Here is a 26280-nt window from a genome sequence, read left to right as displayed (position 1 = left end):
AAATACCCCAGTGAGAAGGGAGAGACGTGGGTCTCCGCCCAAGAGAGGCGACGGCTGGGGGAGCCAGGAGCTGAGGCTGGGTGCCCGTGCTAGCCCACAGAGGGGGAGTCCAGGCACAGTCTTGTGGCCAGAGAGACTCTTCCCAGGCCAGGAGGTTCGCTACCAGCTGCAGTGCGGACATGCCCAAGGTGAGGCCCAAAATGGCAGGCAGAAGGGAGCAGGGAAATGAGACATAGCCCTAGCAAGCCAGATCCTAACTGGCACTTGTACCACTGCTGCCATGGGAACGTCCAAGGTGGGGGCTGCTGTGCGTAATGGGCTGGGCACCCGCTGGCAGCACTGCACAGGGCACCAGGACCTGTGGAGAGCCCAAGACGGAGCTCCTGCCACTGCCTGGGCGTGGGGCTCACCTTGCTGTTGGGCCGTTGCAGCTCCGGAGGTGGTGGGACGCCAGCGGTATGGACGGCCTGTGGACTGCTGGGCTATCGGTGTCATCATGTACATCTTGTAAGTATGGGGAGGGGAATGCAGAGTGGGGTCCTGGAATTCTGAGCCTGGCTTGCAGGGGTTGGGGGCTGGCTGAGGATGGGGCCGGCCAGAGACTGGGCCAGGGAGCAGAAGATGGGCTTGTGGGGGGATTGTGGTTGGAGAGATGAGTATGGGGTGGAGCCAGAGGCTGGGCCAGGAAGCTGATATTGGGGGGGACAGGGACAATGGACACAGACTGGGCTGTAGAGTCAAGGACATGGTGGAAGGGTGACAGCCAGAGGCCACATCCAGGAAACTAGCTGAGAGAGTGAGCCAACAACCAGGGCCTGGGCCTGGACTCTGGGGAAGAGGGCCGGAGACCAAGGGGGCCCTGGGGAAGAGGGCCGGAGACCAAGGGTTCCCAGACCCCAGGGAAGGCAGCCAGAGGGGCCCCGGGGAAGGGGGCCAGACACTCAGTGCCCTGGTCCCCGTGTCCCTTACGCAGCAGCCCAGCCTGCCCACAAGGCGGCAGTGATGGGGTAAGTGGAGCCACGGTGTTGTCAGTGCTGGGCCGGGCCAGGCCAGGCGTGCTCACTGCCCTGACGTTCTCACCCCATGCAGGCTGTCGGGGAACCCACCCTTTTATGAGGAGGTGGAAGAGGACGACTATGAGAACCACGACAAGAATCTCTTCCGCAAGATCCTGGCCGGCGACTACGAATTCGACCCGCCTTACTGGGATGACATCTCCCAGGCGGGTGAGGCTCGCTCGCCTGGGGGCACCGCTGGGCACCTGGCTCCAGAACCAGCACGATGCTCGCTCAAAGTCCCACTCACAAACCCACCCCTGAGAGCCAATGGAACGGAGGAGCCCATGTGGGCGAGACTCACCCTCACGCAGCCCCTGCAGAGCCCCCGCTGCACGGACCCCACACACTCCCACCCTCCCTTGAGAGACCGCTCAGTGGGAGAGACAAAAACAATAGTTCCTGCCAGTCCTGCTCTATGGCAACCCCAACCCAGTCCTCGTCACCTCCCCCCCCGCCCCTCCTGCCCTGTTCTACTTAATCCCAAACTGTCCTCATCCCTCCCCTGCCAGCCCTGTTCTGTGGGACCCCAACCCTGTCTCCCTCCCCCTCGCCCCGCCACCGCCCTGTTGTACAGGATCCCAACCTAGTCCTCGTCCCATCCCCGCCAGCCCTGTTGTATGGGATCCCAACCCTGTCCTCATTCTGCCTCCGCCAGTCCCGTTCTATAGGACCCCAACTCCATCCTCGTCCCCTCCCCCCAGCAGCCCCGCTCCACAGGACCCCAACTCCATCCTTGTCCCACCACCCCACCAGTCCTGTTATGTGGGACCCTGGCCAAACCCATCTTCATCCCACCAGCACCACCAGTCATGTTCTATGGGACCCCAGCCCTGTCCTCATCCGCATCCTTGTCCCGCCCCCACCACCCCTGTTGTACAGGGACCCCAACCTGTCCTTGTCCTGCCTCCACCAGCCCTGTTCTATGGGGCCCCTACTCCGGCCTCGTCCCCTCCCCCCAGCAGCCCTGTTCTATGGGACCCCAACTCCATCCTCATCCTGACCCGCCAGTCATGTTCTGTGGGACCCCGACCCTGTCCTCGTCCCACCCCGGCCAGTGCTCTTCTACAGGATCCTAACCCCATCCTCATAACTCTTCCCCCCCCAGCCCCCCCGCCAGTCCTGTTCTGTGGGACGCCGGCCAACCCCATCCTCATCCCACCCCCGCCATCCCTGTTATATGGGACCCCCAACACCATCCTCGTTCCGCCCCCCCGCCGGTGCTGTTCTGTGGGACCCCAGCCAACCCCATCTTCATCCCACCACCACCAGTCATGTTCTACGGGGCCCCAACCCTGTTCTCATCCTGCCCCCGCCAGTCCCGCTCTACAGGATCCCAACCCCATCCTCATCCCCTCCCCCACCCCCCGACAGCCCAGTTCTTTGGGATCCCAACCCCGTCCTCCCCTGACCGCCAAGCCTTTTCTACAGGTTTCCAACCCCATCCTCGTCCTGCCCCCACCAGCCCTGTTCTATGGGACCCCAACCTGTCCTCATCCCACCCCGCCAGTGCCACTCTACGGGATCCCAACCCCATCCTCATCCTGCCCCTGCCAGCCCTGTTCTACATGATCCCAACCTTATCCTCTTCCCCTCCCCCCACCCCACGCCAGTCCTGTTGGACGGGGCTCCAACTCTGCCTCGTCCTGCCCCCGCCAGCCCTGTTCTATGGGACCCCAACCCCGTCCTCCCCCGACCGCCAGGCCTTTTCTACAGGGTTCCAGCCCCATCCTCGTCCCACCCCCACCAGTTATGTCCTACCAAGCCCCAACTCCGTCCTCGTCCCCCCCACCAGTCCTGTTCTCTGGGACATCGGCCAACCCCATCCTCATCCCACCCCCACCAGTCACGTTCTACGGGAACCCAGCCCTGTCCTCATACCGCCCCCACCAGCTCTGTTCTGTGGGACCCCAACCCCATCCTCGTCCCGCCCTCACCAGTCCTGTTCTCAGGGACCAGGGGTGAAAGTAACTTAAAGGACTTACCAGTACGCTGGAGTCCTGAGCGGGGGCGTGGCCTCAACCGGAAGAGGCATGGCCTCAACCAGAGGAGGTGGGGGCCTTCAATATTTAAAGGCCCTGGGCCTCTGCCATTCCTGTTGTACATGACCCCAGCCCCATCATCGTTCCGCCTCCGCCAGTCCTATTGTATGGGATCCCAACCCTGTCCTCGTTCTCTCCCCCCCCCGCCCAGGCCTGTTCTATGGGGCCCCAATCCCGTCCTCGTCCCCACCAGCCCTGTTCTACGGGGTCCTAACCCCATCCTCTTCCCATCCCTGCCAGTCCTGTTCTACGTGGACGCCATCCCCTCCCCCTTCTCAGCCAATCCCCTGGGGGTTGGTGGCTGTCCAGGGAGTGCTGTCCCTGGAGTGGTGGGCGTGTGGGAGGCAGGGCACGGTGGGACGGGGCCAGGAGTGAAGGCCCAGTCCTCATCCCGGCTGCCCTGGGGGAGAGGAGTCGGATAAGAGCTGTCTGAGCAGTCTGTGTGAGCCTGGCCCCTGGGGAGAGCAGTGACCAGCCGTGGTGGGCGCATGCTCCCTGCCCTGCACAGACCTTTCCTGGCGACCGGTCAGTAGAGCCCCACGTCACCCCTTCCTCCAGCAGAGCAGCCAGCTGTGGGGGGGCTTTCGTTCCCCTCCATTCCACGCCAGCCCCAGCTCCTCTGGGGATGAGAACAGGGAGCTTGAGCGTCCACTACCCACCACCATCCCCTTTCAGGCCGTGCCCCGGTGCATGGCCAGCCTGAGCGCTAAGCGCCTTCTTCCCACTTGCTGTCTCCGCAGCTAAGGAGCTGGTGACCCGTCTGATGGAGGTGGACCAGGACCAGAGGATCACAGCTGAAGAAGCCATCTCCCACGAGTGGTAAGGCAGTGCTGGTGACTCCAAGCGAGGGGCCTTCTCCTGGCAGGAGGACCCTGGAGGGATGGAGGGGACACTGGCTAGTATCGTGGGAGTTGGGAGGGACATGAGAGCCCAGCTCCACTTACTGGTGCCAGGGGAAGGGCCGGGTGCAGGCTGGGTGGGTGGAGCACCCCATGGGCACCCTGGCTTAGAGGTGGAAGCAGAGTGCGGGTGCATGGTGCCAGGAGGGCAGCTGCAGGAAGCTGGTCATTGACGTCTGTTTCCACTTCCAGGATTTCTGGCAACGCTGCCTCAGATAAGAACATCAAAGATGGTGTCTGCGCTCAGATCGAGAAGAACTTTGCCAGAGCGAAGTGGAAGGTACATGGGCCCTCACCCTGTGCTGCGGCTCAGGTGCTCCACCGGAGCAGAGTCCCTCCCACCCATGGGGAGCCCTGAGCAGAGCAGAGAGGAGATCTCAGCCTCAGGGCCGGTGCTACCATTAAGGTGAACTAGGCGGTTGCCTAGGGCGCCAAGATTTGGGGGCGCCAAAAAGCGGTGCCCCCAATTTTTTTTTTACAGCGTTCCTCCCCGAGCGCGCGGTCGCCGCTCCACTTCTCCCGCCTCCCAGGCTTGCAGTGCCAATCAACTGTTTGGTGCCACAAGCCTGGGAGGAGAATTAGAGTGGGAGCGGCGTGCTGGGGAGGAGGTGGAGCAGAGGTGAGCTGGGGTAGGGAGGTGCCGCACGGCTCCCCGGGCCGGGGGGGTGGGGAGCTGCCGCGGGGGTGCCTCAGGGCGGGGGGGGGGGGAGCTGCCGCAGGGCTCCCCACCCCAGCTCACCTCTGCTACGCCCCCTCCCCGAGCACGCCGTCACTGCTCCACTTCTCCCTCCTCCAAGGCTTGCGGTGCCAATCAGCTGTTTGGCGCCACAAGCCTGGGAGGGGAGGAGAATTACAGCAGGGGCGACGTGCTCGGGGAGGAGGTGGAGCAGAGGTGAGCTGGGGTGGGGAGCTGCCGCACGGCTCCCCGGGGGGGGCGCCTTAGGGCAGGAGGAGGAGCTGCCGCGGGGGGGTGCCTCAGGGCGGCGGGGGGGGGGAGGGGGGCGGGGAGTTGCCGCAGGACTGGGGCGTGGCGGGAGGAGCGCAAGGTGGAAGTTTCGCCTAGGGCGCGAAACTTCCTTGCACCAGCCCTGCTCAGCCTCTCCCTGCACTGTATTCTCCCCAGTCAGGATAGGAAGGGTGATATGGGGATAGGGAATTGGCCTGGGATTGCATAGATCAGCGGTCAGTTCCCAGCTAAGCCACCGATTCCCTGGGCCAGTCACTGAACCTACCCTGGGTCTCAGTCTCAGTCCCGCTCTGGACCAGAGGGTTTGGTGTGGTGAGAGGATCTTGCAACGACGGGTGCAGAGAAGACAGGAGGGCCAGGTGAGTACCGAGACAGAGAGATCTCTGGTGTCCCGCTCTCAGGCAGGGCTAAGGAACCAGCCTGTCAGCAGGCAAAGCTGCTTCCGCTGAGGCCCCAGCCCCACTGCTGTGGCTGTCCAGGGAGCTGCCAGGAAGGGATCCATCAGGTGAAGGGCCCCAGAGGAAGGCAGGGGATTAGTATGCCCAGAGGGGGCTTGAACTGGGCGTTTCCAGACCTAGTTGCCACTGGGTTTCTTTCTTGTTTAACCGTCACTCTGTATTTCCTGGCTTTGTAATGCTCAGGTCTCACACAAACCCTCCGATAGCAAGGTCCTGTAATAGCCAGCATTGGACACTGCTTCAGTTTCCCTAGAGTGTCATTGCGGTGACCTAGCCCTCTGGAGAAGTCTGAAAGAGCCACCACTTCCAGGGTAATCAGAGTCTGTCCATTGCCCCTTAACAGGGCGGCAGCCTACGGAGAATCTGTGTGCACTCCCTGCTGAGCGTACGCAGGGCCCTAACAACTGGGCTGTCAGATCCCTTAGTCCAAACTGCCCTGTGTCCATCTCAGAACCTCTCCCTATGCTCCCACCCACCCCTGGCCGGCCAGGGCTGCTGTCCTTGGGATCTTCTCCAGTCTGCCTGGACCACAGGCCTGCACCTCTCCTCCACCTGGGAGGGAGAGCCGGGTTTGGCCCAGCTGAGCCCCAGCCTCCTTAAAGGGCCAGCTCACCCTAGGACACCTCCCCAACCAGAGCATTGACCCTCAAAGTCCCCTAAGGGCTTCACTGTTGCTATTGATTTGCATGGTTGGAGCCCTGATACTGTGGTGATGGGTGTGGTATGCAAGCCCAAGGCAAACAGGCAGTATGACACCATATGATTCTGGGGTAACTGCAGCATCCCCATAATGTCTGTTCCCTTTGAGGCCTGGTCTACACTTAAAATGTAGCAGTGCTCAGAGGTGTGAAAAAATTCACCCCCAAGGGCTGTAGCTAAGCCAACCCAACCCCCAGAGTAGACCCTTCGTTTAATCTGGCTACCACTGGCTGGGGAGGCAGGTTCCCTGCAGCAGGGGTAAAACCCTTTCCAGCGATGGAGGAAGTGTCTACACTAGGGCAATCAGCAGCAGTGCTGCAGCTGGAGCATTCGTGGTGTATCCCCTGAGTAACTGATCATATAGCTTGGCTCTCACCCCTGCACGCTGCACTTGTTTGGGGAGATGCAGGGCTGGGAAGGCCGGGGACAGGCAGAGGGGCACGGAGCAGTGGGCAGGATGGAGGGGAAGATGGGAGCTCAGTGCGAGGGCAGAGGGCTGTTGCGATGGTGAAAGGCCACCCATGCCGTAGTGACCGACGGGATTCCTCCCGTCCCCGCAGAAAGCCGTGCGAGTGACCACACTCATGAAGCGACTCCGTGCACCCGAGCAGGCTGAGCTGGCAAAGCCAACCCTGCCAGCTGCCGCCACGCCGGACAGTGCCGCCTCGCCGGCCCCCACCGCCACCCCGCAGCCTACGGCCGCTGCCGCACCTGACAACACCGCCCCGACGGTGGGAGCTCCGGCTACGTGTAATGGAGAAGAAGCCACTGCCCCCAGTGCTACCCCCGAGGCCTGGACCGAGGAGACCGGCTGAGCAGGAGGGACGGGGTGGGGAAGCACTGGATCTCTCATTGTACATAGTTGCTGGCATGGTATCCAAATCTCCCCTGGCTCTCTATCTGTCCCTGCTGTGTGCCTATCTGTCTGACTCTGTCTACCCCCAGCTGGGCCGCTGCAGAGAGCTTCTATTTTCTATGTTCCTGAGCCTGGAGCGACCCGATAGGCCCAGGTGGAGAGACAGAGGCAGAAGCAGAGCCCCTTGCATGGAGTTTTCTCTCTCTCCTTTGCTTTTCTTTTCTCTGTCTCCTTTGGTGGCTTTGTTGGTTTCCTTTCCTCACTGGAGGCTGCTCTCTGTCTGCCCACTCACTCACCCACCTGATCCCCCATCGCTGGGCCAAGCGAGGGGAAGCTGGCACATCAGGATCAAATACAACCACCCTCCGGAGTTCCAGATCCAATTGTTTCCATACCCAGCACTTGTGTGTGTGTGTGTGTGTGTGTGTGTGTGTGTGTGTGTGTTTACATACAGCTGCATGTATGTGCTGTGTGTCTATTGCAGTGTATGTGTCTCCAGACATGGGGCGTTTGTGTGGGTGTCCATATGAATTAGTGCGTGTCTGGGTGTCTGTGATTATGCATCGGTGTGTGTGTGTATGGGTCTCTGGGTGGGTGGGTATGTCCATATGTGTATCCATGGGTGAACAAGTGTGCGTGTATTGGGTGCATTCACCTGGGAGTGGGGAGAGAAGCAATCTCGAGCCATTTAGAGAAGGATTTGAGCACCAGTTTGGAGAGCAGCAGCTGAGCTGAGCCGGCTGGAGGGATGGGGTGACAGGGAGGTGAGAAGGGCTAGAGATTCAAATGGCCTAGGGCAGGGAAGCTGCACTTAGATCCCAGATAAAGCTTCCCATGCAATTGCTGGCACTGGTGGGACTCCCCCTCCCATGCCCACAGGTTCCTGTTGAATCATAGAAGATTAGAGTTGGAAGAGACCTCAGGAGGTCATCTAATCCAACCCCCGGCTCAAAGCAGGACCAACCCCAGCTAAATCATCACAGCTAGGGCTTTGTCAAGCCGGGCCTTAAAAACCTCTAAGGATGGAGATTCCACCACCTCCCTAGGTAACCCATTCCAGTGCTTCACCACCCTCATTGGCTTGCTTGGAGCTTTGGGAGATGTGCAGAGAGCAAGTAGCCTGGGTGTCCCTCCTCCCTGCTGTAACGGTGGCATCTGGCCCCGTGGACTACAGACCTGCCTTCCTCCCTGTGGGTAAGGGAGATGCCTGAGCACCAGTGCTGCCTCACCCTGGCCAGTAGGCACTAGGGATGTCCTGTATCTCCCTAGTCTGCATCCACAGCAGGCTCCAGGAGGGGCTGGATCCACGTGGGGGTGGATCCAGCCCCTCCTGCACTCTGCTCTGCTGCTTTAGAGCCTGAACCCAAGGCAGATACAGACCAGACTCCACTCACTCACAGTAGCATCCTCCCAGCGTGACAGTTTTGGTCTCACTGCTGCTCCTGCAGGCTCACTGGTGTCACTGACAGCAATGGCCCTGCTGCCAGGAGCTGTGGGCATCAGGGATGCCTGTGGTGGCTCAGTGTGTGGAGGAGCCCAGCATTTGTGCATCACAGTCCCCGCTGGAGCAGCCCTGGGAGGAACAAGGGGGCTGCTGGGAACGTCCAAGGGGCTGCAGACCCCTCACAAGAGGTGCCTCTCTAACTGTCCAGTGGCCATCACAAACCCCGCATGGCCGGGGGCTAGAACCGCAGCCCTGCTGAGAGCTGGCCCCCCAGTCCCTGTGTGTGCTGATCCAAAGGGGTGCGGGAGCCCTGGGTTGGCCTGTCGGAACAAGGGGGAGCAGGGAGGGGTTGGGGGTTGACTCATCGCCAAAGCACTGTCCTATGCCTCTTCCTACAACAATAGTTTTGCCGTTGTCCAGGCTGATTGTAGTGTTTGCAGCCCACATGTGACAGCACGCAGCATGTCTATGGGAGCAGTATGGTGTATGCATGAGACTTACACGGCAGAGTTCTGGTCCAGGCTTTGGCCGTGTGAGATCCAGCCCCTGCTGGGTGTATTTATGGAGGATCTGGGGGTGGGAGTGGTGTATGTACATATATACTCTCACTGTGTGGATGTGCCCTAGATGTTCAGCACTATGTAGTCTTGTTTCCTCCCAGAGGCTAAACCTGGGGCACATAGAGACTCTGTACTGTGGAGGCTTAAGCATGGGCCCATCCAGTCCAAGCGGGGCTTTCTTGACTGTAGCTCTGGACGGTGGCCCCTTGCAGAGTTGTGTTCCCTTGCCCCAACCCTGAGCTGACAGTTTGCAGAACTAGGGCCGGCCTTAGGGAAAATGGCGCCCTGGCGAACTTGTATTTTGGCACCCTGGTCTCTCCTGCCTCCTCTGGGCCCCTAACCCATCCTCCCTGGCCTCCGCTCCCTCCCCCATCACCCCTGGATCAGCCACTAGCAGAGCACATTTTACCATTTTAGGGTGGGGATGAGCACTGATTGAACAGTAAGGTTGTCAATCAGGATGGCCTGATACGAATGTGGCCTCTGAAACAGAGTGGATCCAAGGCGATGAGATGTTCGGTGCCTGGCTCCAGCTTTTTTGCCACCCCAAGTGGCGAAGTGGGGGGGGGGGGGGAATGCCACGATCGGCGGCACTTCGGCGGCAGCTCTACCGCGCCGCTTCATTCTTCGGCAGCAATTCGGCAGCGGGTCCTTCGCTCCAAGAGAGAGCGAGGGACCCGCCGCTGAATTGCCGCCAAAGACCCGGACGTGCCGCCCCTTTCAATTGGCCACCCCAAGCACCGGCTTTCTTCGCTGGTGGCTGGAGCCGGCCCTGATTGAGCCACTCTTCTACTCCCACCCCCAATTGCGCTTCTCCCTCATTGCTTCAAGCTCCCTTCTGTGGCCTCGCACCCCAGCCCTGCCCCACTCCTTGCCTCTTACCCACAGCACCCACCCATAATGCTGGCCCTGTGCAGAACTGTAGCTGCAGGGGGCTTTGGGGCACATGGTCCGCTCCAGTCTCCAGCCCCATGATAGTGCCCAGCCCAGCCCAAGGAGACTTGCTCTGGGTTTGCTTTGTGCTGGGCTGTTTGGGGATATGACAGTGGAAATTGATTGGTTTTAGCTGCTGGTAGGCTGAGTCCGGGGTCCTACTCTAGCAGAAGAGAAGATTTTCCTTGTTTCCTGAGTCATTTCCCATTGACAAAAATGTGTTTTACAGCCAAACGTTCTAGAGCACTCTGCATTTGTGAAGGTTCTAGATCAACCTCAAGGAGAGCTCTTGGCAGCTCTAGGGCATCTCAGGCATCCAGCTTGTGAAGGTCTTGTCCTAGATCACACCACATGCTTGCCAATAAGTGGTCCAGATTACCACCACCCTGTTGAGGTTCCAGAGTATCCAATGTGAAACCTCATAGGGGCTATAGAGTGCTCCAGAAATATTACATTCTGGTGGAATGCACAGGCTAGAGCTTGGATCAGGATCTCCCCCTCCCCCCCCCCCCGTCCCCAGTTTAGGGTGCAGACTGATCTAGTGCTCTAGTGAATGAGCCATTGGGTGCTGGTTAGATGCCCCTCCACCATGTGGTCACAACAGTGGGAGCCTGAACAACCCCTCCCCTAGCTCAAGGCCTAGAAGTAGACTTTTGGAGGCGTTTGCCTGCCTGTTCCTAGGTGCAGGGTGCTTGCAGCACTGGCTATCAGTTCTTCGGAGGGTAGGGGCGAGCAGTCCAGATGTGAGGTCTGCTCACGTGACCAGAGCCCCTCAGCTACCCCCCAGGGTCAGGCCTGGCCCATCAGCCCCCTGTGCCCCCTTCCCCTGGCCCCAAACTAAACGCTGTGAAGGGCCTGCGGGGTTGACCTGCCATCAATGGGGCCTTCTCCACAGCTGCCTGCCCCAGGGCCCTCCCAGCCTGCGGCTTTCTGGGCTATGGTCCACCACTCTAGCTTTACTTTCCCCTTCTCCTTGATTCCCAGCTGCATGTTTGTAGGGTTGAGTTCCATCTATGAAACTTTTATTTCCACCACGACCACCCGGAAGTTCCTGTGTGATCGCTGCACTGTACTACTGGCAAATAAAGACCTTCTGAGGACAAACCGAGAAAGCACCAGCCACACCTGCTCTGTCTCTTTATCTGCCCTGCCGATGAGCTCTGCCCTTCTAGAGGCCAGTTCACCCACCAGGCTGGTGTCAGGAGCAGATCCCCCAGCCAGCTGCCATGCATGCCTCTGTGCCTCAGAGGTGAGCTGGGGAAAGACTGGGTGGGACACACATTCTCTGGGGGCTGGAAGGAACAAGGGGTGGAGTAGGTAGACGTGCAGCTAAGAGGAGGTTAATCACCGAGTCTTGGGGATCTCCCCCCCTCTAAAATCCAGCTCATCTGATCTCTGCTGTCCTGTGGGCAGGTACAGCACTCCCTCTGGTTGCTATGGCCCTAAACTTGTCTGGCTGCAGCACAGTCTGCTCCAAAAGGGGTTGGGAAATTGCTGGGAGCAAGCCTCAGAGCAACAGCATGTCTGGCATGGCAGCAACTCCCCAGACATTCTTCCCACAGCCCTAGGCCAGGGCATGGCCTGGAGAGGGGATCCCATCTACTAGCCACTGCATGCTCCAGGGAGCAGATCCCCTACCCATCACTGATCTCATGCAATGGGGCCCACAGTCCTTGTGAATGGGCAAGGAAATGGGATCAAAAAGGAGGATCGTGATCCAATCATCAGCCACTCGCAAGCTGATGGTTCAGATGTTTCGCAGAATCCTTTGCACTGGTCCCCACGATGCTTCATTGGAAAGTCTGTGGGAAGCAGGATGGTTTGTTGGGTTCTCCTGGCATCTAAGGAGACAATGGCCTGCAATGATTGAGACGGCATACTACAGCAGGAGCCGACTGTGGACAGATTGCGGGGAGGCGCTCAGGTGATGCTGGAAGACTTGGAAAAGCTGACAGCTGAGGTCCCATCGATGGATAGGGCGAGCCCCGCACAGGCAGGGCAAGTATACCTTTTAAGCCCTGTCTTTGGGAGAATGCTAATATGGCAAGTAATGCCTGATTCTGCACAGGGCAAGCGGTTGAGATGACACATGGACGGAAGGAGGCCGACCTCTGAAGCTCTCCTAATCCCATGACCCCATCCTTCTGCTCCATGCAAAGCCCAGTATAACTCCCCCCGGGTCCACTGGAATTGCCATTCACTGCATCGTGCCTGTAAGCATGTCCATTTGTACATGTGCTCTTCAGAGGACAAGGCACACCTGGCTGCCAGGTTCAGGTAAGGGCACATTCATAGTCTGCTGCCCTTTGAGCCAAAACTGGGCTCTGCCTGGCGAAGCAGTTGATTATGAGAGTATGATTGGAACATGGATGGATGACTTCTGAGAAAATCCCAGGAACTAGTGCGGGGTGGCTCAGTAGGGAGTTCCTACCAAGCCCCACTTCAGTACCTAATAGAACCACATTCAGGCAGTGACCTCTGTTAGAGATGTAAAGCTAAAGTCCTAGTCATCTGCGGTCATTATAGATCCCACAGCACTGTTCACAGGAAGAAGGATATAAACAGTGCTGTGCTGGCAAACTTCCAATTAGGTAGCTTCATTCTACCTCCCACAAACTCCCCCGCCCCTCCCCCCCCGAGTTTCAATGGGATACGGTATTCTGCTCTTCCTGTCTCACTGTTTTATAGTTTTGCTGTGTGCTGTTCAACAACAGCTGTGTTCCACCCAAGATGGCTGCATTCCAGTACTAGGTGAAGTGATTCCTGCATATTCCATTCACCATACTCAAGTTCCATCCATGGTTCTGGAGTAGCTAGCTGTTCCTGCTAAAATGTTAAGTAATTAAACCATTAACTCTGAAACTTAATAATGACACCACAGATGACAGTGATGTAAGAGCCCCTAGAACAGACCCATGCAGCCAGTTCTGCACCAAGTCACATTGGAAGCTTTTCTTCCCAGCCAGAAAGGCCATAAACTTGACAAATTAAGATGAAGTTGCCCAGTAATTGCTGGAGAAGCCAGAGAAGTGGCAGGAGTGTGCAGCAGCCCATACTGGTTCAGTTCAGCCCCTGAGGCTAACCAGGGCCAAACGTAGCCTCAGCGGGCTCCATACGCATGTGATACATTGCATTTAGCATGCAGGTCTAATGGCTTCACCAGCATTCTGCTCACCAATGCATCCCCTCTCCTGCAAGCATCTTCTCTGCTTTCCTCCCTTGGTAGCCCATCCCAGAGCCCCCTGCCACACTGATCCCCCTCCCACAGTAAGGTCCGCTAACGCTGTCTTTGCTGCAGTGGCGTTATGATGTAATAAAGTGGCTCAAAGTCTGGGATTCTGCTTGCCTCCTTGCTGTGCCTGGATGACCAGCCTCAACCTCCCTGGCTATTGCACTTTGTTTTCTCTCTGCCTTGCTGTCTTCATGAAAGTGAAGACAAAATAGCACACTCAACAGCCCATGCTGAGACATCCATTACTCTCTGCATAACTCATGCTATTTGGGTTCCGGCCCTGTCCTCTTTGCCTTGTGCCCCTGATCCTTCAATCAGCTCCACTCGTGCAGACCCATGGGCCAATGAACTGGGGTCCATGTTAGCAGATCCAACTGCAGGACTGATGCTTTAGGCTGTTAGGTCAGCAAGTTAGGGCCTGCACACATATGGGGCTGTTAAACAAATGGTACATCATTACAAATGTAAGATTTTGGTGGGTGAGTAAGGGTCAGCTGGGATTTAAGGTGCCCACAAAGCGAGGCGAGTCCTTGTGAGCACATGATTATATGCTATAACGATTGGCAGTGGGACAGTTGGAGTTGATAACTAAATCACCATCAGAGGGGTAGCTGTGTTAGTCTGAATCTATAAACAGCAACAGAGGGTCCTGTGGCACCTTTAAGACTAACAGAAGTATTGGAGCATAAGCTTTCATGGGTGAATGCCCACTTCATCAGATGGCTAGCCAACTACAGAAGCAGTTTCTCCTCCCTTGGTGTTCACACCTCAACTGCTAGCAGAGCACCTCACCCTCCCTGATTGAACTAACCTCGTTATCTCCATACTGATTTATACCTGCCTCTGGAAATTTCCATTACTTGCATCTGATGAAGTGGGCATTCACCCACGAAAGCTTATGCTCCAATACTTCTGTTAGTCTTAAAGGTGCCAAAGGACCCTCTGTTGCTAAATCACCATCATTAGGTTTCCAGATCTAACACTTCCACAAAAATGGATGGAGCAGCTCACACGTCCCAGAACTATGGTGCTGGGCTTTCTGCAGCCCTGGGCACACATAGCAGTGTCAATGACACTCGGGCCACGTTTGCCAGGTTTTCCTCACAAGGTGGTGGGCTGGAAACAGGATTGTTTAATGGAAGGTGAGACTCTGCACCCATTCCCCTAACAGGAGACAAGCCCTGCTTTATCCTCCAGGCCCCACCCCTTGAGTCTGCAGGCCCTGCCCCAACCCACATGCTCCACCCCATGAGCCTGCAGGCCCCGCCCAACCCACATGCCCCACACCATAAGCCTTCTGGCCCCGCCCCACCCCACGAGCATACAGGCCCTGCCTTACACATTGTGCCCCTGAGTGTGCGGACCCCGGTCCACCCGTCAACTGTGCGCTCCGGCCGGTCAGACTGGGGCGGCGCTAGGAGCCCGTGCTCCCATTAGCCCCGCCCAAGAGAGCCCACTGGGGCCAGGCGGAGGAGAAACTCGGGGAAGCTGGCCCCGCCCCCTCCTCCTCCGCCATGTAGCGCGGCGGGTCTGGTCCCCCGCCTTTCCCAGGTTCGTCATTTCCGGCTCATGCCGGAAGCCGCCTCGGAAGGAACTAAATTTGAACGGGTAACGCGATGCAAACCGCACTGACCTCCTGCTCCGGGACCGAGCCCCCCGGGACGGACCCGCCCCCGGACCGAGCCCAGTCCCCGCCCCCTGATGGTGGTCCCTCTCGCACCGAGGGAGGCTGGGGCAGAGCCGGGGGCGGGGCGGGAGCTGGCCCGAATGTCGCCCCCCCCCCCCGCCCCCGGGCTGCCCGCCGCCTATAACCCGCGTATCCGCCCAGCCAGGCGGGCCCCGGCCCGGGCAGCCCCCAGCCTGTGCTCGGCGCGAGTCCCCGGCTTGTTCCCTGCTGTGGCCCTCAGCGTGACAGCTGCTGTGACCCCGAAGGGACGCTGGGATCGGACCCCGGCTCGCGCTGGGAGCTAGCGTCGCCCTCCAGGCTGGCTGCAGTCCGCGAGGGAGGGGGGCACGTAGCTCCCGGTGGGACAAGTCCCTACAGCCACCACAAAGTCGAGATTCTGCCCCATCGGTGTATCGCAGGGGTGGGCAAACTTTTTGGCCTGGGGGCTGTATTGGGTTTTGGAAATTGTATGGAGGGCCGGTTAGGGGAGGTGGTTGTGCCCCGGCCCCCCATCTCCTATCTGCCTCCCCCCTGGGACTCCTGCCCTATCCAACCCCCCTGTTCCCTGATGGCCCCTCTAGGACCCCTGCCCCATCCAACCACCCCTTCTCCCTGTCCCCTAACTGCCCCTGGAATCCCTGCCCCTGACTGCCCCCTGCTACCCCATCCAACCCCTCCCCCCTTCCTGACTGCCCCCCTGGGACCCATGCCCCCATTCACCCCCCTATCCACACCCCTGCCCCCTGACCACCACCCCGAACTCCCCTGCCCTCTATCCAGCCCCCCCCCGCCCCCTTAGCATGCTGCCTGGAGCACTGGTGGCTGGCGCCGCTACAGCTGGGCCACGCTGCCGCCAGCACACAGCTCAGAGCACTGGGTCAGGATGCCCCAGGAGCTCACAGTCCCGCCGCCCAGAGCATTGCGTCCGCTGCAGAGTGAGCGAGCTGAGGCTGCGGGGAAGTGGCCAGGGGCTAGCCTCTTGGGCCGGGCAGGACGGTTCCGTAGGCTGGATGTGGTCCGCGGGATGTAGTTTGCCCACCTCTGGTGTATCAGGTTGGGCACAAACACGTCGTGTGGGCTGGATGCATCCCGGGGACCTTATGTTTGACACCCGTGCAACACCTTCTTAATCCCCACCCATGCCCAGCCATGAGTACACTGAATAGCAACGTGCCATGCATGCCCTGTGTATTATACCCTACAGTGCCCTCTGTACCTTCCCTCTGGCCTGCCTGCAGCTCATAGTGGGTCCCCCCGTGCTATCCTAAATGTTGGGTTATGCCCTGTGTACAGCATCCTGGCCCCTATGCCAGGCAACGATCCAAACTTGTGAGGCTGTGTTTGGTGTTTGTTCGGGAGACAGCCCCCCTGAGGCTGGTGTGTTCATCTCCCCTTGCATAGGCCAAGGAGAGGTGCTTCCCTGGTTGTGCTGTGGCAGCCTCCTGGATGTCGGAACCATAGAGGATGCCTATCCGTGCCCACTGTACCATCTGCTCAGATTTCTTTGACAATCACAAGGATGTGGCAGCTATCCACTGCGGGCACACCTTCCATCAGGAGTGGTGAGTAGACATGAACAGCATGACAGGTAGTGGTAAAAACATGCATCTCCTTTAACTGCTGAGTTGATATGTCTTATGATGATGTCAGTGTCTCTGGAGAAACAGAGGAAGTGCATCTCCAGTGTTTTGTTGTTGTGATAATGTCTTGTCTTTTTGCATTTCAGTCTCTGAACTCTTCAGCCTCCTCTTCTCTAATCCTGCTGTTTGCAAATATTATAGTTAAGGGGGATAAGGATGAAGACAGACATTAAAAACCATGCACCTTGTGCCTGGCTGACCCTTCTTGCGTTTTGAGGGGGTGGGTTGACAGATTGTTAGTTGGCCATCATTGTAATGCAGGCTTCTAAAAGTTGGGCTTTTCCTGTTTTGGAGAGATGCAGAACTAAAATAACAGGAGGTTCTGTGGGTTGGCATTGAGCTGCATGGTATAGTTGTGTGTTGGGAGCACTGGGCAGGGGGGCTGCCGATCAGCATTGAAGTGCCTTGGCAGAGTTGTAGTGGGGCTGAGGACTGTAGTAGGGGAAGGGGGTGCAGTTCTGCCAATGCAATGCAAAACTGAGCAATGTGGGAAATCCTGCACAGTTCTTGACTAGTTAGTGCTAATTGGAGCTAGGCAGATTGAGTGCCTTATACTCAAAAGCAGTAAAAAGTACTTAATTTGTCTTAATGTATGTTGTTGTATTTCGTAACATGGTGTCTTTGATTGAAGGCTCTCTGAGTGTTTTTTGAATATTAAAGTCACACAATGCCACTGTGAGGTGGGTAGATATCTCACCTCCCCATTTTAGTGATTAGGAAACTGAGGCAGAGCAAAAGTTAACTTGTCCAAGCTCACAGTAAGCCAGTATCAGATTTGGGAATAGGAATCAAATCCTAGTCCTGTGCTTTTAACACTCTGAGACTAAAGGAAATGGGGATTAGGCCCGTCAATATACAGACTTCAAGATACTTTTTTTTGCCGGTCTTGATTCTTAGGTGTTAAATTGAAACTCATTTTTTCATTAAAATGGAGAAATGCCAAACACACTAAATGTGTCTGTATGCCACAGGCTCTCCCCTTTCGAGCCATGTGTTAAAGGAGCTTTTTTCGTGGTGACCCAAACTAAGATTCTGTACCAGGGCCTAGTGTCACTTGCTGGCTCATATGATTCTCCCTGGGAAGTCTTATTTCTGAGTTTCTCTTGACTGCCAGACAAATAACTCTGGTAACTGAATATCCTCTTTCCTCTTAGCAGCTTCCTTCCCTTGTAGAAAACACCTCTGCTGTTCAAGTCTTTCGTGTCTCCTTCCTTCCTTCCTTCCACCTTTTCATGTTTTGTCTGTCCCCTCTGTCTTCCACGATTCCCACTCTCTCCCCTAAACGTCCTTGTCACAGTGACCCTTCTTCTGGCTAAGGGTGTGGTGCTTGGGCTTCCTCTGTTGATTTTTCACTTCGTTGGAGGAATGTGCTAGTGTGAAATGGGGCTGCAACTTGCAATGCTCTTGAACTCTGATGCAGTGCTGCTCCCTCCCCCTTCATGCTTCTCCCTTCCCCATCTGTGGTCTTGGTTTCCTTGCCCTCTCCATCAGAAATGACGCCATTGTGTTGCTCCTGCACAAAGTGCTTGTCCATGTGCTCCAGCAGGAGCAAGCTAAAGATGAAACGTAGCTCAGTGGTTTGAGCATTGGCCTGCTAAACCCAGGGTTGTGAGTTCAATCCTTGAGGGGGCCATTTAGGGATCTGGGGCAAAAATCTGTCTGGGGATTGGTCCTGCTTTGAGAAGGGGGTTGGACTAGATAACCTCCTGAGGTCCCTTCCAACCCTGTCATTCTATGTTTCTAATCAATTCCACGCTTTTGCTGGAGTTCCTTTGCAAGTGTATTTGAGCTGGAGGCATGTGCTCTTCCTATGGGATCAACTGAGTGTGTGGGGGAAGGGGGGCAGAGGGGACATGTGTATACCAGGGTGCACTCATCCACACCAAAATGAATCACCCTGGGGATGGTCACTGACTTCAATGAAAGGAACATTCATCGTATATTTTTTTCTCTTTCTCCCTCAGTCTCATCCAGTGGTTTGATACTGCACCGAGTCGGACTTGTCCGCAGTGTAGAATTCAGGTAAATCCTTAATCCTGAACTGTATTTCTACATCCCAATGCTGTCTACCAGCACTGTCAGAGCTCAGGCCTGAGGGCACAGTGGTGGCTCACAGAGGCATTGATGGCATACAGAGATTGGCTGTCACCTCTCAGTCTCTATCAGACTATCAGACTGTGCTGGGCGTCACTACTTACATTCTAGCAGAGAGGCTAAGGCCTTGGCTACACTTGCAGATGTACAGCGCTGTGAGTTAAACCTGACTTCGTGCAGCTGAGTAGGGAAAGCGCTACAGTCTGTCCACACTGACAGCTGCCCAGCGCACTGTTGTGGCCACATTTGCGGCAATTGCAGCGCTATTGGGAGCGGTGCATTATGGGCAGCTATCCCACAGAGCACCTCTTCCCATTCTGGCGCCGTGGGTTGTGGGAAGGGGGCGTGGGTGCGGGGCATTCTGGGTCCTGTCCCAATGCCCCGTGCTGCATCGCTTCGCATCCCAGAAATCCCTTTGTTTCCGTTCACCTTTGGCGCCATCTTTCAACGGTTTCTGTGCAGCGCGATCTGTCTGCGGGAAATGGAGCCCGAACTGCTGAGGTGTATGCTGGCTTATGTCGCCAGCACGTCACGTTTGGCTGTCGAACTATTCCTTAAGATCCAAAGTGAGAGTGAGGAGTCCGACGATGCTATCGAGCCGCGTAACGCGTACGACACAAAATTGCTTGTGGCATTCACGGACATGCTCAGCACCGTGGAACGCCGCTTTTGGGCTCGGGAAACAAGCACCGAGTGGTGGGATCACATCGTCATGGAAGTCTGGGATGACGAGCAGTGGCTGCAGAACTTTCGGATGAGAAAAGCCACTTTCGTGGGACTGTGTGAGGAGCTCGCCCCCACCCTGCGGTGCAAGGACACGAGATTGCGAGCTGCCCTGCCAGTGGAGAAGCGGGTGGCTATTGCAATCTGGAAGCTGGCAACTCTAGACAGCTACCGGTCGGTCGCAAACCAGTTTGGAGTGGGAAAGTCGACCGTTAGAATCGTGTTGATGCAAGTTTGCAAGGCCATTAATCGCATCCTACTCAGAAGAACCGTGACTCTGGGTAACGTGCAGGAAATAGTGGATGGCTTTGCACAAATGGGGTTCCCTAACTGTGGAGGGGCAATAGATGGGACGCACATTCCTATTCTGGCACCAGACATGCTAGGATCCGAGTACGTTAATCGGAAGGGGTATTTCTCTATGGTTCTCCAGGCGCTTGTGGATCACCGTGGGCGTTTCATTGACATTAACACAGGCTGGCCTGGAAAGGTGCATGACGCACGCATCTTTTGGAACACTTGGCTGTTCAGGAAGATGCAGGCCGGGACTTTTTTCCCAGAGCGGAAGATCACGGTAGGGGAAGTTGAAATGCCCATTGTGATCCTTGGAAATCCCGCTTACCCGTTAATGCCGTGGCTCATGAAACCCTACACAGGGAGCCTTGACAGCAGCAAGGAACGGTTCAACTACAGGCTGAGCCGGTGCCAAATGACTGTGGAGTGTGCCTTTGGCCGTTTAAAGGGCCACTGGCGATCTCTGTATGGGAAGCTGGACTTGGCCGAAAACAGCATCCCCGCGGTTATATCCGCGTGCTGTGCCCTCCATAATATTTGTGAAGGGAAGGGTGAAAGCTTCACTCAGGCATGGACCTCCGCGGTTCAACACCTGGAGGCTGAATTTGCACAGCCAGAGAGCAGGGCTATTACAGGGGCCCAGCGCGGGGCTGCAAGGATTAGGGATGCCTTGAGGGAGCAATTTGAGGCTGAAAACCAGCAGTGATATCTGGTGCCCTGCATGGGAGTGAAGTGCAGTAGTTCCAATCTTTAGGAATCAGTGTCTGCTAAGCAGACTTGCAGTGCCTGTTTATTTCCTGGGCTAAGGAGTCTTTTACTTTATGCAATAATAAAGAATGTTTTCAAAGCCAAAAAATCCATTTATTGAAAAGAAACAAGGGGGTGGAGTGGGGAACGGTACAATCACAGATTTGCGTATGTCCTGTCTGGTGTGCTGTGCAGTGAGTGCTGCACTTCAGGACAGCTATACTGTATGGTGATGGGGGTTGAGTGCAGAGGGTAAGGGTTGTGGTTTTCAGGGCTGGGTGGTGAAGATACTGGTGTTGGAGGCAGCGGGTGGCGTGAAGAACACGGAAGTTGGGGAAAGTGGGTTGGAGGTGACAGTGGGGCACAACGGAAAGAGGTTTGGGACAAGGGCTGTAGGGGGGAGGTGGCGGCGTTTGCGGTACTGCTCCTCTTTCTGCATGGCTACGAGCTCCTGGATAGCGTCTGCTTGGCGCTCCATGATGCTTATGAGCCGATCCGTGCTTTGCTGCCGGTGCTCCGTGCTTTGCCGCCGGTGCACTGCGTTTTCCTGGCGGATCCTGCTTTCTCTCTCTCTCCAGTTCTGTGCTTTCTCATTCTCTTTAATAGATTGCCGCATCACTTCTTGCAGCATGTCGTCTTTGCTTTTTCATGGTCTCTTCCTGAGTCTTTGCAGTCTCTGAGCAGGCGATAAGAGGGACGGCTGAGGTCTCAAGGTTGATGCTGCTGTATAGGCAAAATGCAACATTTAACAGAGGCAGCATTGTTTATACCAGACAGAGTAATGATTCCCACCGCACTTAAGGAGTAGAAAACACACAGGGTCTACACAATAGCATAATTTTCCCATCCGAAACAGCACACATATCCCACGGGAGCCTCAAAATGGTGAGTAAGGGGGACTGATTGTTTCAGGGCTGCGCTGTCCTCTGGGTTTCTGTGCCTTGGGGAGAGCCAACAGCTTCAGGGGGCACCTACACTGAACACTGTCCCAACATTTTCCACAGGAGTTCGTCCTGGACGATATCTCGCTGCTGAGGGTGACCTGGGAAGCAAGGGAGGGTCTTCTATTGCAGTGCGGCTTCCGCCCTGGCCCATATGCAGCTTGCCTGTGTGCAGCAATGGTCCCCCCGCCCCTCGCGGCACAGTGGCGCGGACACGTTAGCCTGGCTGGGACAAGGACCATGGTGGCTCTCCCGATAAACCTGCGCAAGCGCATTGCACACGTTCTGGATGAGACATTCGAGGAGATTACCGAGGCCGATTACTGCGATGTGATAAACCACATCAATGCACTATTCCACATCTAGGCATGCATGCCTAACCCTCCTCTCCCAAAGAGCCCACACCGAAAAAATTCCTTCCCGAAAAAAAAAAAACGCTTACCGGGAACCTGCTCTTCTGTTTGTCCTCCACCAAGTACCGGCCGCTGCGACTGGCTACCTTTCTCCTGGCTCGAGAAGAGCTCCTGGCTGCATGGCTCCAGGGATTCCGGGGTGTCTCCATCCGGCCCACCACCATCACTCCCGTTTTCCTCCTCCTCCTCCCTCTCCCCTTCCCCCCCCTCCCCCCCCGTCTCTGAAGTGTCCGTGGTGGTGCTCGGAGTGGAGGTGGGGTTAACCCCAAGTATCGCATCCAGCTATTTGTAGAGTCGGCAGGTTGCGGGGGGAGCACCCGAGCGGCCGTTTGCGTCGCGGGCTTTGCGGTAGGCACTCCACAGCTCCTTCACTTTAATCCTGCACTGCAGGGCGTCCCGGTCATGGCCCCTTTCCATCATGTCCTTTGATACCTTCCCGAAGGTATCGTAATTCCTACGGCTGGAGCGCAGCTGGGACTGGACAGCTTCCTCCCCCCAAACACTGATGAGGTCCAGCAACTCGCCATTGCTCCATGCTGGGGCTCGCTTGGCGCGTGGAGGCATGGTCACCTGGAAAGATTTGCTGATAGCACACCACGCCGGGCTGAGCAAACAGGAAGGGGATTTTTAAAATTCCCGGGGAATGTAAAGGGTGGGTCACATGGTTGGTTACCTGAGGCCAGGGCAGTAGAGTTTGAACTGATGACCAGAGTGGCTAGAACAGGCATTGTGGGATACTGCCGAATAATTCTGGAGGCCATTCACAGCGCATTGGGCGGGCAAACTGGCGCCGCAGCGCTGCAGCGGCAGCGCAATACTTGCTATTCCTCTCGGGGAGGTGGAGTACATGCGGCGCTGCAACCACGGAGATACAGCGCTGCAAATGCCTTGCCAGTGTGGACGGGAAGTGAGTTACAGCGCTGTAACTCGCAAGTGTAGCCAAGGCCTAAGGAGTGAATGGGCCATGGAGACTGAAATCCTCCCTCTAAGCCTCTCCAGGCCAGATTGGGGCACATTGGGGAAGCATGTTTTGCTACTGCCAGACCTTCAGGGCTTTTACTGTGGCAAAACTTCACTAGCGCTAAATTGTCCTCCTGAAAAAGAAGAGGTGGGGGGAGCTAGGAAATAATCTAGGCCTGAGATTTAAAACTTTTATTAAAGTTAATGTTTAAAATTAAATATACACAAGTTAAGAGGGAAGGTACTGTACATCTGGGGTCAGTACTTCCTAGCTTCCCCAGCTGAGATCAGGACACTGCACATACACATAGTGAGAGACCGTCCCTGCTCTGGAGCACTCAGCCTAAATAGGGGAAAAAGACAGCGGGTGGGAGACAGGAAGGAGTTTCTCCCTTCTACAGATTAGGAACCAAGGCACAGAGATTCAGTGACTCACTCAAAGTTCACCCAGGGAGTCTGGGCAGAAGCAGGAACTGAACCCAGCTCTTCTGAGTCCCACCCAGTCCAGTGCCTGAACCCCAAGACCATATTTCTTACGTTAGTCTAGTTCTTGTGCCTCACGTTACAGTAATAGTCAAGGTTGGGGGTCTTGGCCTGTGCTAGGCTTTATTGGCTATACTCTGAGCTGAGTTACACGGAGGCATCAGTTTGCAGCCAGCATGTTAATTTTATAGGTGTGCTCCTGTCTTTTTCTTTCCTTTCAAGGTCTTGGCCCTTGTTGATTCCCTGTATTCTTCACCACCTCTTACATCTCTGGGTTACCATGGAGTTCTCGCGAAATAACATCTTATGTAGCAGTAACTATGCAATTAGCTGGTGTCATGACTGCATATAATACTTAAAACACAAAGCTGTAACGGCATGGGGGAGGTGGGGAGAGCTATTGCACTCAATTACAGCACCCTCTGCATACAGAGAGCAGCACATACTTCTGTGTTTGGATTTGGCACTGGGTGAGCTCAGCATCAGCTGCTGGGCCTGAGCTGCCAGAGAACAAGCTGCTCTTGACTCAGAAATGCCTGAATCTTTCTGTCAAAATTCCAGGATCTTGCCTGGAGTGACAACTGTAAATTTCAAGTTTGTTGCTTGGGTGACAGATCCAGGATCTCACCATAGAGATATCAACCGTGTGAACTGACTCCCACTAGCTATACCACACATTACTATCTTGTGATGGGACAGTAACCTTCTCCCATTGTAGCTGTCTGCCTAGCAGAAAAGGCTCTCTCTGCATTTTCACACTCCTGTTCCATGTCTCATCTAGGTCAGCAAAAGACACATCATCAATAAGCTGTTCTTTGATGTTGCCCTGGAGGAGCAGACGTCACTGGATGCAGAAAGCATACAGGTATTCTGACTCAGTTCTCTTAACAGCAGCCAGGAGCCACAGTCTGTCACAACAGCTTCTTTCAGTCACTGGTGGGGTCTCTAAAAAGTCCTGGGCTTCAAAGTTGGATGTTGCTGTTCTTTCTCCTGTTTGCCTCTCTGCTTTCTGTCCCTGTCCTCGCCACTGAGCTCAGCTCAGCTCTTCCTGCAGAACACCTTCACGTGGTGCTTCACAATGGTCCCTGCTTTTCTCTCAAATGAGGAAGCCATCTCCACCCCTTCGCTCCTTCCCCCTCACTTCTCATCTTCCCTGAAGCCCTTCCCATATGTTATAACTGTTCAAACTCTTTTTGTTCTTGAGGCCCCTTGATTGTCGGGAAGGCTGGGATACAAAGCTTTCCTGCAGCCTGGGGTGGAGAGAGTCCCAAGTTCTATCGAGCCAATCGGCAAACCCTAGAGAACCTGGGCATAGGAGGATGATCCTCTAACTCTCTTGGGGAAGGGCCTATTAAAGGTACACTCAATTTGTTCACTTTATCCATTTAACAGCCCTCTGTGTTTAGGTGAGTGTCACGGACTCACAGGTCGTGCCCACTCTTGGCCACATACGGTCCCTGCGGGGGGGAAACCCCCGTCAGTGTGACAGCCCTTCTCGGGGGTCCACTCTCTCTCGGTGGTTAAGCCCCTCCGCCTCCTGGAACCACACCTCTCTGAGCCTTAGCATGCCTGTCTCTCGCTGTGGGCCCCCTCAGGGAGTCCACTCACTCTGGACCCCAGGGGCCTCCACTCCCAGAGGGAATAATGCAACCCTGTTCTCTAGACCGGAGTGACTCTCAGCCAGCGTAAAACAGAAGGGTTTATTGAGCGTCTGAACACAGCATAGGAAATTCTCAGGGCCCTCAGGCTGACCTTCCTCAGCACAGTACATCTAAGTCTCTCCTGCATCCAGGTGGGCTCTGCCTGTTCGTTCTCTCCAGTCCCGAGCCCCCATGCTTTCCACCTGGGCGTCTGATATCACCTCCCCCAAGCCCCACCTCTGTCTATTTTCTTCTATCCAGATAAACAGGGTCGCCTGGGCCTCCTCTCCTTTCAGCCGTCCTTTGTTCCCCTCTGTCTGGAATCGGCTGGCCAGGTCACTGGGGTCCTCTCTTCGCAGCCCATTGTCCTCCCACTGGCCAAAACTGGCTGTGACTCCCAAGCTGGGCCTCCTGGTGACCAGTCGCTGGGGTATCCATTCTCCAGGCCATTGGCTGGGGTCCCAAGTTCCATCGCTGGTCCTCTGTAACAACAAACTCCCTCTCCCATCACCTTGTTAAACCAGTAACACCCAGGGAAACTGCGTCCCACCCCCATGGTATTGAAAAAAACAAGAAACCCCCCCCACTTTGTAACATCTCCCCCCTCCCTGCTTCAGCTCAAGTTCAGGGCCCCTGTCCTGTGATAAAGCATCGGCTATAATGTTGGCACTCCCCCTCACATGGACCACCTCCATGTCATAAACCTGGAGGAGCAGGCTCCATCTCAGCAGCTTGCCATTAGCCCCTTTCATTTGGTGCAGCCACGTCAGAGGCGAATGGTCAGTGTACACAGTGAAGCGCCACCTAAATAGATATGGCTGCAGCTTTTTAAGGGCCCACACCATAGCCAGGCATTCCTTCTCTATGGCCGCAAAGTGCTGCTCCCAGCGCAGCAACTTCTTGCTCAGGTACACAGTGGGATGTCTCTCCTCCTTAGTATCAGTTTGCATCAGCACTGCACCCAGTCCGGTGTCTGAGGCATCAGTGAACACCAGGAAGGGTTTGTTAAAATCTGGGTTTACCAGCACCAGGCTTTGGATGAGTGCCCCCTTTAGCGCACAGAGAGCCCTCTGGCACTGCCCGATCCAGACCACCTTGTCCGGCTTTCCCTTCCTACAAAGCTCCATGAGGGGAGCTGCCAGGTTGCTAAAGTGTCGCACAAACCTCTAGTTGTACCCCGCCATGCCAATGAAAGCCTGGACCTGCTTCTTAGTCTGGCCGCTCCCCACCTTGTGGCCCAGGTATGACACCTCTGCAGTCCCCACCTTGCACTTTCCAGCTTTTATGGTCAGTCCTGCATCCTGGAGGTGACCCAGCACCCTCTTCACTTGGGACCACATGTTCTTCCCAGGTCTGGCTAAAGACACAGATATCATCAATATACGCTATAGCAAAGTCCTCCATCCCCTTAGTAACTGGTCCACCAGGCGCTGGAAGGTGGCAGGTCCCCCTTGAGGCCAGAAGGCAGGACCAGTAACTCAAAGAGCCCTATTGGGATAGTGAAGGCAGACTTAACCCTGGCCTCTGGGTCCAA

At 56.1% G+C, this 26280-nt stretch overlaps 2 protein-coding genes across 2 annotated transcripts in view; both read left to right on the top strand.

The window, feature by feature from the left end:
- The window catches only part of CAMKV (CaM kinase like vesicle associated), a 35245-nt gene extending 28310 nt beyond the window's left edge, over positions 1-6935 (top strand). Inside the window, exons 6-10 of the mRNA XM_065408177.1 lie at positions 432-507; positions 1090-1226; positions 3838-3916; positions 4189-4276; positions 6681-6935. Coding sequence (XP_065264249.1) covers positions 432-507; positions 1090-1226; positions 3838-3916; positions 4189-4276; positions 6681-6935 — 635 coding nt within the window. The remainder of the gene's footprint in view (positions 1-431; positions 508-1089; positions 1227-3837; positions 3917-4188; positions 4277-6680) is intronic.
- Positions 6936-14726: 7791 nt separating this feature from the next.
- TRAIP (TRAF interacting protein) overlaps positions 14727-26280 on the top strand; it is a 61063-nt gene continuing 49509 nt past the window's right edge. The window contains exons 1-4 of the mRNA XM_065408133.1: positions 14727-14753; positions 16213-16373; positions 18416-18473; positions 23888-23971. Of these exons, the coding sequence (XP_065264205.1) occupies positions 16276-16373; positions 18416-18473; positions 23888-23971 (240 nt within the window). The 5' untranslated portion in view covers positions 14727-14753; positions 16213-16275. The remainder of the gene's footprint in view (positions 14754-16212; positions 16374-18415; positions 18474-23887; positions 23972-26280) is intronic.

The sequence above is a fragment of the Emys orbicularis genome, chromosome 7 (genome assembly GCF_028017835.1).
Source record: "Emys orbicularis isolate rEmyOrb1 chromosome 7, rEmyOrb1.hap1, whole genome shotgun sequence".
Lineage (NCBI taxonomy): Eukaryota > Metazoa > Chordata > Testudines > Emydidae > Emys > Emys orbicularis.
This window is presented reverse-complemented; position numbering and strand designations above follow the sequence as displayed.